A 12,409-nucleotide genomic window follows, 5' to 3' on the forward strand; every position below is an offset into this window, starting at 1 on the left:
AAAGAGCACTTCTGCTCATGGATAGGGCTGGCCTGGCCCCCACCTACGAGCCAGGGAAGACCTCTGTGTTTTTACCAGATCCTCAAGGCACAGGAGACCTGAATCACATTCCCCTGTACAATGGCATGAACATGCAGTGTCTGAGCCACTCCAAGCTTCTGTGGCACCTTTCTTCTGCTCCTGCTAGATAAGATGCACTTTTTAATTGTACCGAAATTTAGTGCCTAGGAGTAAAACTGGTGGGCATAGAGCTGGGGGGAGGGGGGACAGCTAAGTGGATACCATAGATGATATGTTTTTGTTCAAATGTGTGACCAGAGTGTTCTGGGACTTTTCTGACTGTTGTCTTAGTAAATATTGTAATTAGCTGCAGGTACTCTGCACATATGATACAGAACACGTTACCGGTTTCATGAGTCCTATTTTAACAGTTGCAGGACAGTGTTTGGCAACTTGTGCAAATGATGAGCAAAATAAAGATTTTTTTTACTAAAAGTATAAAATATATTTTTAGAAATGCAAATAATAATTTACAGATAATGAGGATTAGCATTTACATGATAATACAAGTGCCTGCCATCAGCACCAGGCCCAGTGAGGCTTTGGCTGCAATTCACTTTTGTATATAACCCAACCCCTGTCTAACCAGCATGGAGGATATGTATGAAAAGATATCCCACATAGTCCATTGATTCTTTAATACTGATGCCTAAAAACTGCAGTAAGAGGAAAGGACCATGTTCCTCCAAAGATATGTCAACCCCCCCTCACCCCATAACAGAGACAGGCTGCAGGACTCCATTCGTTTATCTTCGTCATTTGATTTCAGAATGGGTTTCTCTTCTGTTCTTCTAGTGTACTAGAAATAATACTGTGAAAGGAGTGGAAAGTTTTTGAATTGGTTGTGCTCGTCCTGGGTGCTGGATTGGATCTTCACCATCCCATCTGCCATCCAGCTGACAAACTTCTGAACAGAAGCCATTCTTAGTGGTATGAGGCCAGATTCGAAAGGGTTAATCAGAAATTGGCACCCTCTTTCCAAGACACTGTGCAGGGATCTGACCTTACACTGCTCTCGGGGGGGGGGGGGGGGGGGGTTCTTTTACTAAGCCACGGTAGCATTTTTAGCTTGCAGAAGTAAATGCCGAGTGCCCATTATATTCCTACTAGCCGTTAAGCCCGTTAAAACGGGCGAGATTTGTGTTTTGCAAAATGTAATAATTCTCACCTCCATCCATCCATCCATCCATCCATCCATGTCCAGCAAACCTCCTCTCTCCCCTGCCCTCCCCTTCCCCAATCCATGCCCAGCAACTCTGCTCTCTCCCCTGCCCTCCCCCCCATGTCCAGCAGCCCTCCTATATCCCCTGGCCTCCCCCCGTCCACCAACCATTGTCTCTCCCCTGCCCTCCCCCCATATCCAGCAACCCTCCTCTTTCCCTTGGCCCCCCCCCCCGTCCACCAACCCTGCTCTCTCCCATGCCCTCCCCCCATGTCCAGCAACCCTCCTCTCTCCCCTGCCCTCCCCTCCATCAATCCATGTCTAGCAACCCTGCTCTCTCCCCTGCCCTCCCCCCATGTCCAGCAGCCCTCCTGTCTCTCCTGGCCTCACCCCGTCCACCGACCCTCCTCTCTCCCCTGCCCTCCCTCCATATCTAGCAACCCTCCTCTTCCCCTTATCCTCCCCTCCCCCCATGTCCAGCAACCCTCCTCTCTGCCCTGCTCTCTCCCCCCATGTCCAGCTACCCTCCTCGCCGCTGCTCCCTCCCCCCTCCATGCCGGGCCCCCTGCACTGACATGAGAGCGCTTCTCACCTCCGTGTGAAAGTGCTGCAGGCAGCAGCAGATCGCTCGGCTGCTGCTTGCAGCACTTCCACACGGATGTGAGAGGCGCGGGAGCGACGGCGACGTTGGGGATGGGGGGGTGGAGGTTGGTGTGCCGGCGATGTTCCTTCGTCTCCAGGCTCCAGTGGCAGCCTCCGTTTCCCTCTCTGTTCCGCCCTCTGACGTCATCACGTCTTGACGTGAGGGCGGGACAGAGAGGGAAGTCTCTACTGCGCATTTGCAGGTGAGTCAGTCACTTGTCATGTATATGTTTGATGGGCTTCTCGGTGTTTACTGCCAGCTGATTTCTTCTGCAACCTAAAAACGCTACCGGGGCTTAGTAAAAGACCCCCTCAGTGTGTTCAGAAAGAGCAAATGTGGTTTGACTGGAGGGGAAGAGACTGAAGGGGAAATTAAGCAGCTGTAGAATGGAAGACATTCTCCTCCCCTCCCCCCATTCCATCCTGTGAGCTAGGCAAGGTGTTGCTCTGTTTAAATATAACACATTTCAAAAAGCACAAATATTTTGAAGCAGACTGCGTGTCTCTGTACAACTCCAGGTCCGCCTGCTGTTTGAATCACAGAAGCTGGAAGCCCAACGGGTTAACCAAGTACCTTTAACCTCAAGTGTGGCATCATGCCACTAGGTACCATCTAGGTATCTCTGATAGGTCCTTTTCATGTATTATTGTGTCTCTCTTTAAAGTGCTTTGTGCTCATTTCACTATCAAAGCTAGAAGCAAGAGCACAAGTTGATTGTTTCCACTTTTTCGTAATCACACCTTCACAAACTCTGTGAGAAACAAGCACTTCTTGTGCCCTTCACTGTCCATCTTATCACTGGCATGCTCTGGTACAGTCCAGTTGTCCAGACCCTGCCTGCTGTAAACAAGAGTTCCGGAAGCCATCATTTATCACGTTGCAGAATCTTTCCTGGCGAGAGTTCCATTTTAGAATTTTCCCTTTTTTGATGATGCCCCACATCACTCAAATGTTAATGTTTGCAACTTGCAAATTTCTGAGTGGAATGGCCCATCTGAAGGTTTTTATGCTGGCACATAGATCTATCTCATGTGCTAGGTTTGTACATTAAATGGATTATAAGCGACACAGGCGAGACTGTCCTGGTTTTTTCACCTCCCGTCTTAAAGTTTGTTTATATTGAGAAGCTCCTCAGAAGCTCTGAAGCAGAAACAGAGAGCCAGGACAGACTCCCTAGTTCCTTCTGAACTGGAGCACGTTGTCTTCCCATGTTCCAGAACTCTCATCAGGATTTCGTCAGAAATGAGCTGGCATTTCCAACCCCTGCAGCTTCATTGGGAAAGACACTTTCTTCCGTTTAGCAAAACACTGGTATTAGAGCCAAGTGCCTAACTCCAATACTTCTGAACAAATACCAAAGACTCAACAGAGCTCAGATGCATTGATCGGCAGAGCATGAGATATGCCCTGTGGTATTACCACTTTGGGTGATCATTGCCCCCTAAGAGTATGGCAGACTCTGGTTTGTTTCCAGCCTTAAAGCAAGTGCCTGCAGCTCTCTGGTTAATGTGTACTCATGGTATGTCTTGGGACAGGTGGATACACAGTGGGATTAGGTGCCGAGAAGCAGCGCAGATTTCCCGTCTTTATGACACATTGCACAGGCCACAGAACGATACAAAAAAGTATGAGAAGCATGACAGCAATGAGGAGAATGCGCTTCCAGTCACTGCAGCCACAGCAGAAGCCCCTCAGTCCTGTCCTGCGGTGCTCAACAGGTGGACTTGTTGGGCTGTCTGCCTTGCTCAGTCCAATATCCAAACAGATGCACATCTCAGCGATGCTAGGGTCTGAGGTTGAGATTTGCTTATAGCATAGCTTGTTGCCTTCGATCCAGACAGGCTCCTCCTGCTGGAGGTGGGTGGGTAATGTAGACAACATCTCCTGGCTGGTTTGCAGGGCTGGAGCCCCCTCTTCGGGAATGGAGGTGGGCTGTCGGCAGAAAGGACAGGGCACCTGATCAGTGGCCTGATCTGGGGGCAGCGCTGCTACCAGCCGGGCCACACATTCCAGGCAGAAGGTGTGGGAGCACTGCAGCCTCTTGGGTGTCTTGAAGACGTTGTCATAAGTGCTGAAGCAGATGGAGCACTCAGGCTGGGTATCCTTTGATTCCAGTCTCTGCAGGTCAATGGGCACAGCTCCTGTGTGCCACACCTCAGGAGCAGCAGTAGTAGCAGTAGCCATGGTTCTACATGAAAAGAGGTAAGAAAGATAAGGTTAAGCAAAGGATCAAAACTGCAAACTCTCAGAATCTTAACTAGGAATGGGGGGACCAAAAATACCATTTGCACTTGTGGTAGAGTGGAATTGGAACAACATTCTAAATTTGTTATAAATAAATTCAAGATGACTTTTTTTGAAAATCAAAAAGTCCAACATATCTTTGTATAACAATGCTTCTGCAACGGTTTGGTCCCTGCTGTCTAATTTGGGGGAATGTGTGGCATCTACTTTTCAGAACTCAGAGGCTGCCTCAACCATTGCCACAAACCAGAAGAAAAGGTTTGTGTGAGTTTCTAGCAGAGATGAGGAGGTGTATCACTTTAAAAGGTATCCTTACAGCTTTTGACACATAGGAGTATTACAGCTTGCACAATTTCTAATAATAGCAGACAGAGGTGAAACCAGCTTCCTTTCCTGCTGGGCTTGTTACCTGAAATGCCTGATAAATATCTAAAGGTTATCAAGAGTCAACATGGACTGTGGGAGGGAGAAGGTCTCAGAGGATCCCTAGAGATGCTGTGTCATGTTTACTAGCACTAACTTCCTTTTGTGCAGGTCACCCAGGCAAAATTCCCAGAGAGCTTCCTCGTTGATGTGTGGGCTTATTGCTAAAATCTGGTCCTAACCTGAAAAGTGTTTCAAGCAGAGGGAGATGTCCGCACCCCAGTATAAGGAAACGTATTTGGTATCCTTGGAATTTTGCAGGGTTAATGTTTAGTTTATGAAAGAATGAATACAAGAGATAAAGATAGCAAGCCTTTTATTTCTGGGAAAACACCTCTTTACGCTGATGGCTGGTGGTAACTTTTCCATAGACATCAATCTCATCCTCTTGAAGACTACAGAGAGACAGGAGTGCATGGGGGGGGGGGAGAAGACTGGAGCAAGAAGGAGAAGAGAGAGGGAAGGAAGAATGAAGTGAAGCATGCGGATCCAGACAAACATACACATTTTTATATGACGGAAATCTCCAGCTTTGGAATTGAGCATGAGAAAATTGGTTATTTATCTGCTCACAGTACTCCAGGGTCAGCATGATGTGGAAGACTGAGGAATGCCTATGCACACAGCCACACACCTGCTATTCCGGGGGGGGGAAGGGATGACGGCACTAAGGCAAGGTTGCCTATGGCACTGATAGCTTTGCACCACCCGGCCTTGTATTTCCTTTTTCCACCCTTTGCCATCCTTCTTCCTCTTCCCTTCTTCTCTACCACTCAACTTCCTCAGTATTTCCGTGTTTTAATGATCTGATATTTAAACACCCAGTTGATCTATTTCCTTGTAAATCGGCTGGTTTCTTGTTCTTCAGCCTTTGAGCCTCCAGCTCTGAAAGTGGGCTGGGAGAGGTTTTTCTCTTTTTCTTTCTACTCTCACTACAGAAGTAGTTTCAGGTACCAGGATAGGGCTGGTGATGGGAGGGCAGGTGTAATTACACCTGTCAGGTAATCAAAATGTGATTTAGAGAGGAACACTAAACACAGGGACATGAAAGCACCACCTTCAGGACCAATCAGTTTCATATTCTAATTTTAGAAAAAAAAGAACAAGACAGAATACCAGATACGTAGCTAAGTGGGATGCAAGGGAAGCAGCCGCTCCCCAAAATTAATTTTGAAAGAAATGGTGCCTATGAAAATCAGCCTATTTTACAAAAGGTCTGCTCCCCCTGACATCAAAACTGGGCTTGGTTTCTGCAGAGCACACAACGAGCAAGAGATTAAAAGGACTGCAAGATGATACAAGTGAAAGGGCTTGAAGGACCTCAGACTATGTAGTTCACTGTTACTACACTGCTCAGCAGGGAGAAGCATTATTATTAATGGAGTGTGTCTAGTACTGGGAAAAATGCTTTGCCCTGGCACTGATGCAGGGGAAGAAAAACTTCCTTTACAGAGTTCCAAGAAAGTGGTACATAACTGTTTACAAATCCAATAAGATACAGAACATTATTTTAGAAATGGTTCACACCTCTTTTAGGAGTACATAAGAACATGAGAGTAGCCATACTGGGTCAGACCAATGGTCCATCTAGCCCAGTATCCCGTTTTCCAAACAGTGGCCAAGCCAGGTCACAAGTACCTGGCAGAAACCCAAATTGTGGCAACACTCCATACTACAAATCCCAGGGCAAGCAGTTGCTTCCCACGTCTGTCTCAACAACAGACTATGGACTTTTCCTCCTTAAATTTGTTCAAGCCTTTTTTAAACCCAGATATGCTAACCGCTGGTACCTAGTGTAGCTCATGGTCAGCTGAACTAGGCACTTCCATGTCCATGGAGAGCTTTGACTAAGCCGCAGCTTAAAATGGTTTACCATGGGACACACTCAGTTCTAAATCTGTGTGTACTAGCTGTGTGTGTAAAAATAACAACATTTTTGTTGGAGAGGGCATGTCTATGGGCAAAGACTGGGTATTCCTGCGTTATTCAGTTAGCGCAGCTACATTACCGCGTGCTAACTGGTTAGCACAGGATTAGCACTACCGTCTACAAAATAAGTGTCGGTAAGTACACACATGCTAATTTAATGGCCCGCATACGAATGGCAACATAAGCATTTATACAAAAGTTGGAAAAATTGGCCATTTTACTGCCGTAGTAAAAATTGACCTTAGTGTGTGGGAAAAATCTGTGCAACGGTGGGTGTACTAAGGCCACTTTGTAAAAGGACTGCTAAATGATTTGACTAAGATCACAAGGAGCAGCAGTGGGATTTGAACCCCATATTTCTCTGATTGTCAGCCTAGGGCTCTCTAACCAATAAACTACTCCTCTATTCAGTCTGCTTTTAAAGAAATGTTTGTCACAGATATAAACTGGGAGAAGCTTCACTATTTCCATCTTAGTCCCACATACAAGTTCTTTTAATAGAGATAAGCAGGCAGAGCTATGATGAGACAAAGCCTAGGAAGGAATCAGAGGTTTGTGAGTCTCACAGAATAACGTCCAGAGAGGCTCTGAGATAAGGCAGGATGCTTTGGTCTTTAGGTGGGGTCTTACTTTGAGGTGACATCAGGAACACTGAGAAATTGCAGCTGCCTTAATTTCCAGCCCAAGGCATTCTTAGTATCTGTAATCTACTTCTAGTGCTAGAAAGAGTGGGACTACAAATCCCACAATGCTTTGGAATGGCAGTGGAAAGTGTGCACTTAAGCATTATCACTCCTAGTGTATCAGGGACAGGAAATGGCACTGAATTCACTTATGTTCTGTGTAAATTTCTTAATGGCATCTCAAGTGGCTGCACCCAGCATTTGAGTCTAGACCAGTGGACGAGTGTTCCATATGTGCCAATCCAGTAAAGCTTTTGTTAATTAACATAGGACCTTAGAAGATGTTGGCAGGGGAACAGACCACTTGGTCCAACTAGTCTGCCCATTTGTTGCTGTTGTTACTCCCTCTGCACCCAGGTATCAGACTTGTGATGGTGTCCATGGCAGGCCTTGAGTGGGGTAGGTTGCCAGCACTGTCCCCAGCCATCCCAAGGCACTGGAGGGTTAAATGACTTGACCAGGGCCACAAAGAGCCACTGTGGGATTTGAACCTGGGCCTTCTGTGTGTCTTCTATCTATGACCTTCTCCCTCCACCCCCCCCCCCCCCCGTCACTAAGGTGCCTTGAATTATGCTATGGTTATGGCCCCTATAACTCCTGCTGGCAGTCTCTTCCAAGTGGTCACTACGATCTCAGTGAAAAAAAAGAGGTTTCTTACACTTTCTTTAGAGACTCCCTCCCTCCAGTTTCAACTGTGACCCCTTCCTCTTGAGCTGGAATCTTCTGGAATTTGATTGAAGTTTACTAGATAGTTGAATACTTTTATCTTCTCTATCCCTTCATTTTTTGTGATGGAACATCTTTATCTCCTTCAGTCTGTAATTTTCTGGTTCTATGAAATCCTTTTATTTGTTTTTCATTGTCCTTTTGTACAGAATTGTACACTGTGGGATTTTCCCCGAGATCTGCATAGAGTAACATTACTTCCCTCTTCCTTCTACTGGAACCTGTCTTTATGGACCCGATCTACTTCAGGCTTTCCCAAATTGCTTTGTCATGCTGACTGCCTGCCCTTAGGTCATCAGAGATAAGGACCCTCAGGTCTCTTGTTGTATGGGGATTGGTGACTGATAGTTCTTCCCTTAGGTGTGGAGGAGTGGCCTAATGGTTAGTGCAGTGGATTGGGAGCCTGGGGGACCCTGGCTCAATTCCCTGTGCAGTTCTCTGCAACTCTGGGCAAATCACTTAACCCCTTCATTGCCCCAGGTACAAAACTAAGATTGTGAGCCCACTGGGGCCAGAGAGAGTACCTGCATATATGTAAAATACTTTAGATTGTACCACAGAAAGGAGGTATATCAAATCCACAATCCCATATTCTTCAGAACAAAAACAATTTGGTCCTTGGATTTCTATATCCCAGATGAATGATTTCGGAAAGTTTGGTTATAATGTATTTGCCAGACCTCTGGCCATTTATCCAGCTTTTAAAGCCATCTCTCATCTTAATTAACCTCTCTTGCAGATCTACTCTGTTGCCAATATTCCTATCATCTGCAAACAGGCACACATGTTCCCTCCTCACCTGTCCCTAGTGTCACTTACAAAAACATTGAAGAGGACTGGACTTGACATTGATCTCTGTACCCCACTGGTCACTTTCCCTTCTTCACACTATCTATCTCATTTCCTCACTAATCATCTGTGATTTTTCAAAGAAAATCAATCAAATTTGGCACCATTTTCCTCTGGTGGAAACCATGCTGCTTGAGATCCTGTAGCTGACTGGTTTCAAGGCCTTAAACTATTCTATCCTTCAGATATGCCGTAACAACTACTGATGTTATTATGCCTTAACTTCTTGCCATAGCATTTTACAGTGACCCATTCATTGGTTCCGGTTCTGTTCTGCATAGCAAGCCACCCTCCCCCCTCCCCACCCCAACAGGCAAATGGCAGGTTTAAGATTAAGCAGAGCACAATGAGCAAACTTCTCCAGCTGTTTTTGTAAACATGCAAATCATTCTTTCCAGCCTTCCCTCCTTGCCTAATCATTTCTTTTATCTGCGAGGGGATATTTAATATTAACCTTTTCTGAAAACTCCCACCCAGCTGCTCAGACGCTACCGCTGTGATGCAGAAAAGTTGGCGATGGGTTGCTGATCGATCAGATTATAAGTTTTTATTGGCTGATCTTTTGTGGTGGGGTGGATGGTGTGTGTGTGTGTGTGGGGGGGGGGGGGGGTGCTGAGGCACAAGACTCCGCTTTGCCACAGCGTGTGAATATACAGAGTAATGCGGTTCTACAACAGAAAGGGGCTTAGTTAGTCCTCCCTTAAATCCTCATTGATCTCTGTCACGCCCACTTTTGGGTCACTTTTTGTTCCTGGAAGTGCGCTGCATCTTTATTTACAAACTACTAGCTGTGAATGCTCCAGCCAAATAATTCTCTCTTCTCATGGGCTGCTATTTGGCATCCAGCCCTTTTATTTCCTGAATCACTGTATCTTACATTTGGAAACAATGTTCATACATTAGGATATTTGTCTCCCAACAACTTCTTAAAATAGTTATCGACATTTCACATCACTTATGTCGCTTGCGGAATGCCGGGACACTTTTAATTAAGTCTCACCTAAACGTTACTGGACGCAATAAAAGTTGCCAAGCACACTGAAATGGGGAGATCAACCGAAGTCACGTCTGGATATGGTGCTCACTAAGGACTTTTCAAAATGAATTGGGGAGCCAAACGCAATGCAAGTTGCAGCCTGCGATCGAGGGGTCGTGGATAGGGGCTGCCTTTACCACTGCAGCCCATCTGAGATTAATCCTCAAGATAAGGAATGCTAAAACCTGGGGTCCTGGAGGACAGGCTGTTTTAATGTGGCGCGAGGTTGGCTCCTAATACTAAAAAAAAACTCTGTGAGTTGTTTTCTCGAATTGTATAATCCAAGGTTAGATGTAGTTTAAAAAAAAATCCCCTGGACATTTTGATGCACCTGGCAATCTGCGGCGCGGGCTAGTTTCGGTGTTTTGTGGCATCCCGCACTCTTGTCCCGGATTAGTGATCGGATCCAGGGCTCTCTCCCTGGCTCCTTTGGGAATTTAAGTTTGAATGGCTTTGTTTTGGTTTTTAGTCACATTTTCTCTTTAAGAGAAAAGTTTGGTCCCTAGAGGCAGGGTTTCCTCAGAGTGGTGCAGTTTTCAATGGCTGGGGATGCTGGAGCTGTAGAGTCCCGGATTCTTTCGGTCTTTCTGCTGTATCTGTCCTGCCTCTTTGTTTATAGTTAATTCTTAAGGACGCTGTGCCCAGTGGCTACTACATTATACCAATGCAGGCACTATTTTTTTTCTCCTACATCCATTTAAGTTAAGAATCCACAGAAGCCGAATTGTTCGAGTAATTGAAACCAGCGCAGTGCATTGCTACCCTTACCTGTTTGGACCGGGTCAGTGTCTTTTCACTTGGGGCCTGGGCTGCTCCAGGTGCTTGACATGTTGTGATGCCACGATGCACAGAGCTTGGAAAGCTTCCGAGTTCCCGCTGCAGTTGGCCTTGAAAAGTAGTGCAGTCCTGCTTGGCCGGGTTAACCTGTAGTACTGGCAGCTGGCTGCTGTGGCAGGTGCTTTTATATGCTGCAGCCTCCTTCAGGTGACGCACCTGTAAGGTACTGAGCCTTCTTTTCAGACTGCTACTTCACCACAAGGGGGTGGCTTTGCCTTTTCTAGGAGCCAACCGACTGCAAGCAGTTCTAGGAACTTTTTATTAGCTAGAAACTTGGGCCACACTGGTTTATAAAGAAGCATTTGGATTTTATCCTTTGAAATAGGACTTATTCTGTGAACAGACTAAGTGGGGTGGAGGAGTGGCATAGTGGTTAGGGTGGTGGACTTTGGTCCTGGGAAACTGAGTTCAATTCCCACTTCAGGCACAGGCAGCTCCTTGTGACTCTCGGCAAGTCACTTAACCCTCCATTACCCCATGTAAGCCGCATTGAGCCTGCCATGAGTGGGAAAGCGCAGGGTACAAACGTAACAAAAATAAAATAGATACTATTGGAGATTCTACCTGGAATGTTGCTATTCCACTAGCAACATTCCATGTAGAAGGCTGCGCAGGCTTCTGTTTCTGTGAGTCTGACGTCCTGCACGTACGTGCAGGACGTCAGACTCGCAGAAGCCTGCGCGGCCACATTGGTGATCTGCAAGGGCCGACTTCTACATGGAATGTTGCTAGTGGCACAGGCAGCTCCTTGTGACTCTGGGCAAGTCACTTAACCCTCCATTGCCCCATGTAAGCCGCATTGAGCCTGCCATGAGTGGGAAAGCGCAGGGTACAAACGTAACAAAAATAAAATAGATACTATTGGAGATTCTACCTGGAATGTTGCTATTCCACTAGCAACATTCCATGTAGAAGGCTGCGCAGGCTTCTGTTTCTGTGAGTCTGACGTCCTGCACGTACGTGCAGGACGTCAGACTCGCAGAAGCCTGCGCGGCCACATTGGTGATCTGCAAGGGCCAACTTCTACATGGAATGTTGCTAGTGGCACAGGCAGCTCCTTGTGACTCTGGGCAAGTCACTTAACCCTCCATTGCCCCATGTAAGCTGCATTGAGCCTTCCATGAGTGGGAAAGCACCAGGTACAAATGTAACAAAAAAAACAGTACACTGTTGAGCCTATTAACTGCCCCCCTCCCCAAGGTACAAGACAAGTGGGACAAGGATGCATGACCATACTGATCTATAGTTGTGCCGTGTGATTCACCCACTGGTGCCTCCATTCTGCCCACTTTGCCATTGCCAATGAGAGGGGATGGAGGGCTGAGCAGCAATTTTTGCACCCCCCTTCCCCATATTTGCACCCTGTGTAGCCAGCAGCCACGCTGTTTGCACAGCCCTTGGTACTGCACTGCAGGGAAATAACACATGATTCTGACTGTAACTCACGCGCTCGGATTTGGAACGTGCAAGTAATTAAAATCTAATATCCAAAATCCAAAGCCAAACATCACTCTCTTTCTCTCAGCGGAGAAAGGGTACAGCAGGAGCATCAGCAGTGTAAGCATCTTTCCACAGAACCTCCTGATTCTCCCTAGACCAGGGGTGGGCAACCAGGGTCCTGGAGGGCTACAACCCTGTTGGGTTTTCAAGATTTCCACAATGAATATGCATGAGATTGATTTGCATGTACTGCTTCAAATGAATACAAATAGAGTTCACGCATATTCACTGCGGAGATCTCAGGCCGAAAATGGACGCGCGCTGGTTTTGATTTTGCTACACATCCATTTTTGAGCACAAAAAAGGGCCTTTTTTCC

The 12,409-nt window shown here is 46.6% G+C and overlaps 1 protein-coding gene across 1 annotated transcript; it reads right to left on the reverse strand.

Annotated features, from left to right (window-relative positions):
- Positions 1 to 2,016: 2,016 nt before the first annotated feature.
- Positions 2,017 to 10,668, reverse strand: RNF223 (ring finger protein 223). Its single transcript, XM_030222636.1, has 2 exons — positions 10,524 to 10,668; positions 2,017 to 4,053 (listed from the first exon to the last, which is right to left on the reverse strand). Exon 2 carries the CDS (start codon positions 4,047 to 4,049, stop codon positions 3,369 to 3,371), a length of 681 nt encoding a protein of 226 aa, XP_030078496.1. The 5' UTR covers positions 4,050 to 4,053; positions 10,524 to 10,668; the 3' UTR covers positions 2,017 to 3,368.
- Between the last annotated feature and the right edge of the window lie 1,741 nt (positions 10,669 to 12,409).

Source organism: Microcaecilia unicolor, chromosome 13 (genome assembly GCF_901765095.1).
Source record: "Microcaecilia unicolor chromosome 13, aMicUni1.1, whole genome shotgun sequence".
Lineage (NCBI taxonomy): Eukaryota > Metazoa > Chordata > Amphibia > Gymnophiona > Siphonopidae > Microcaecilia > Microcaecilia unicolor.

Excerpts from the sequence above, each read along its gene's own strand:
- RNF223 (XM_030222636.1), bottom strand. The coding sequence starts at position 4,049 with ATGGCTACTGCTACTACTGCTGCTCCTGAGGTGTGGCACACAGGAGCT.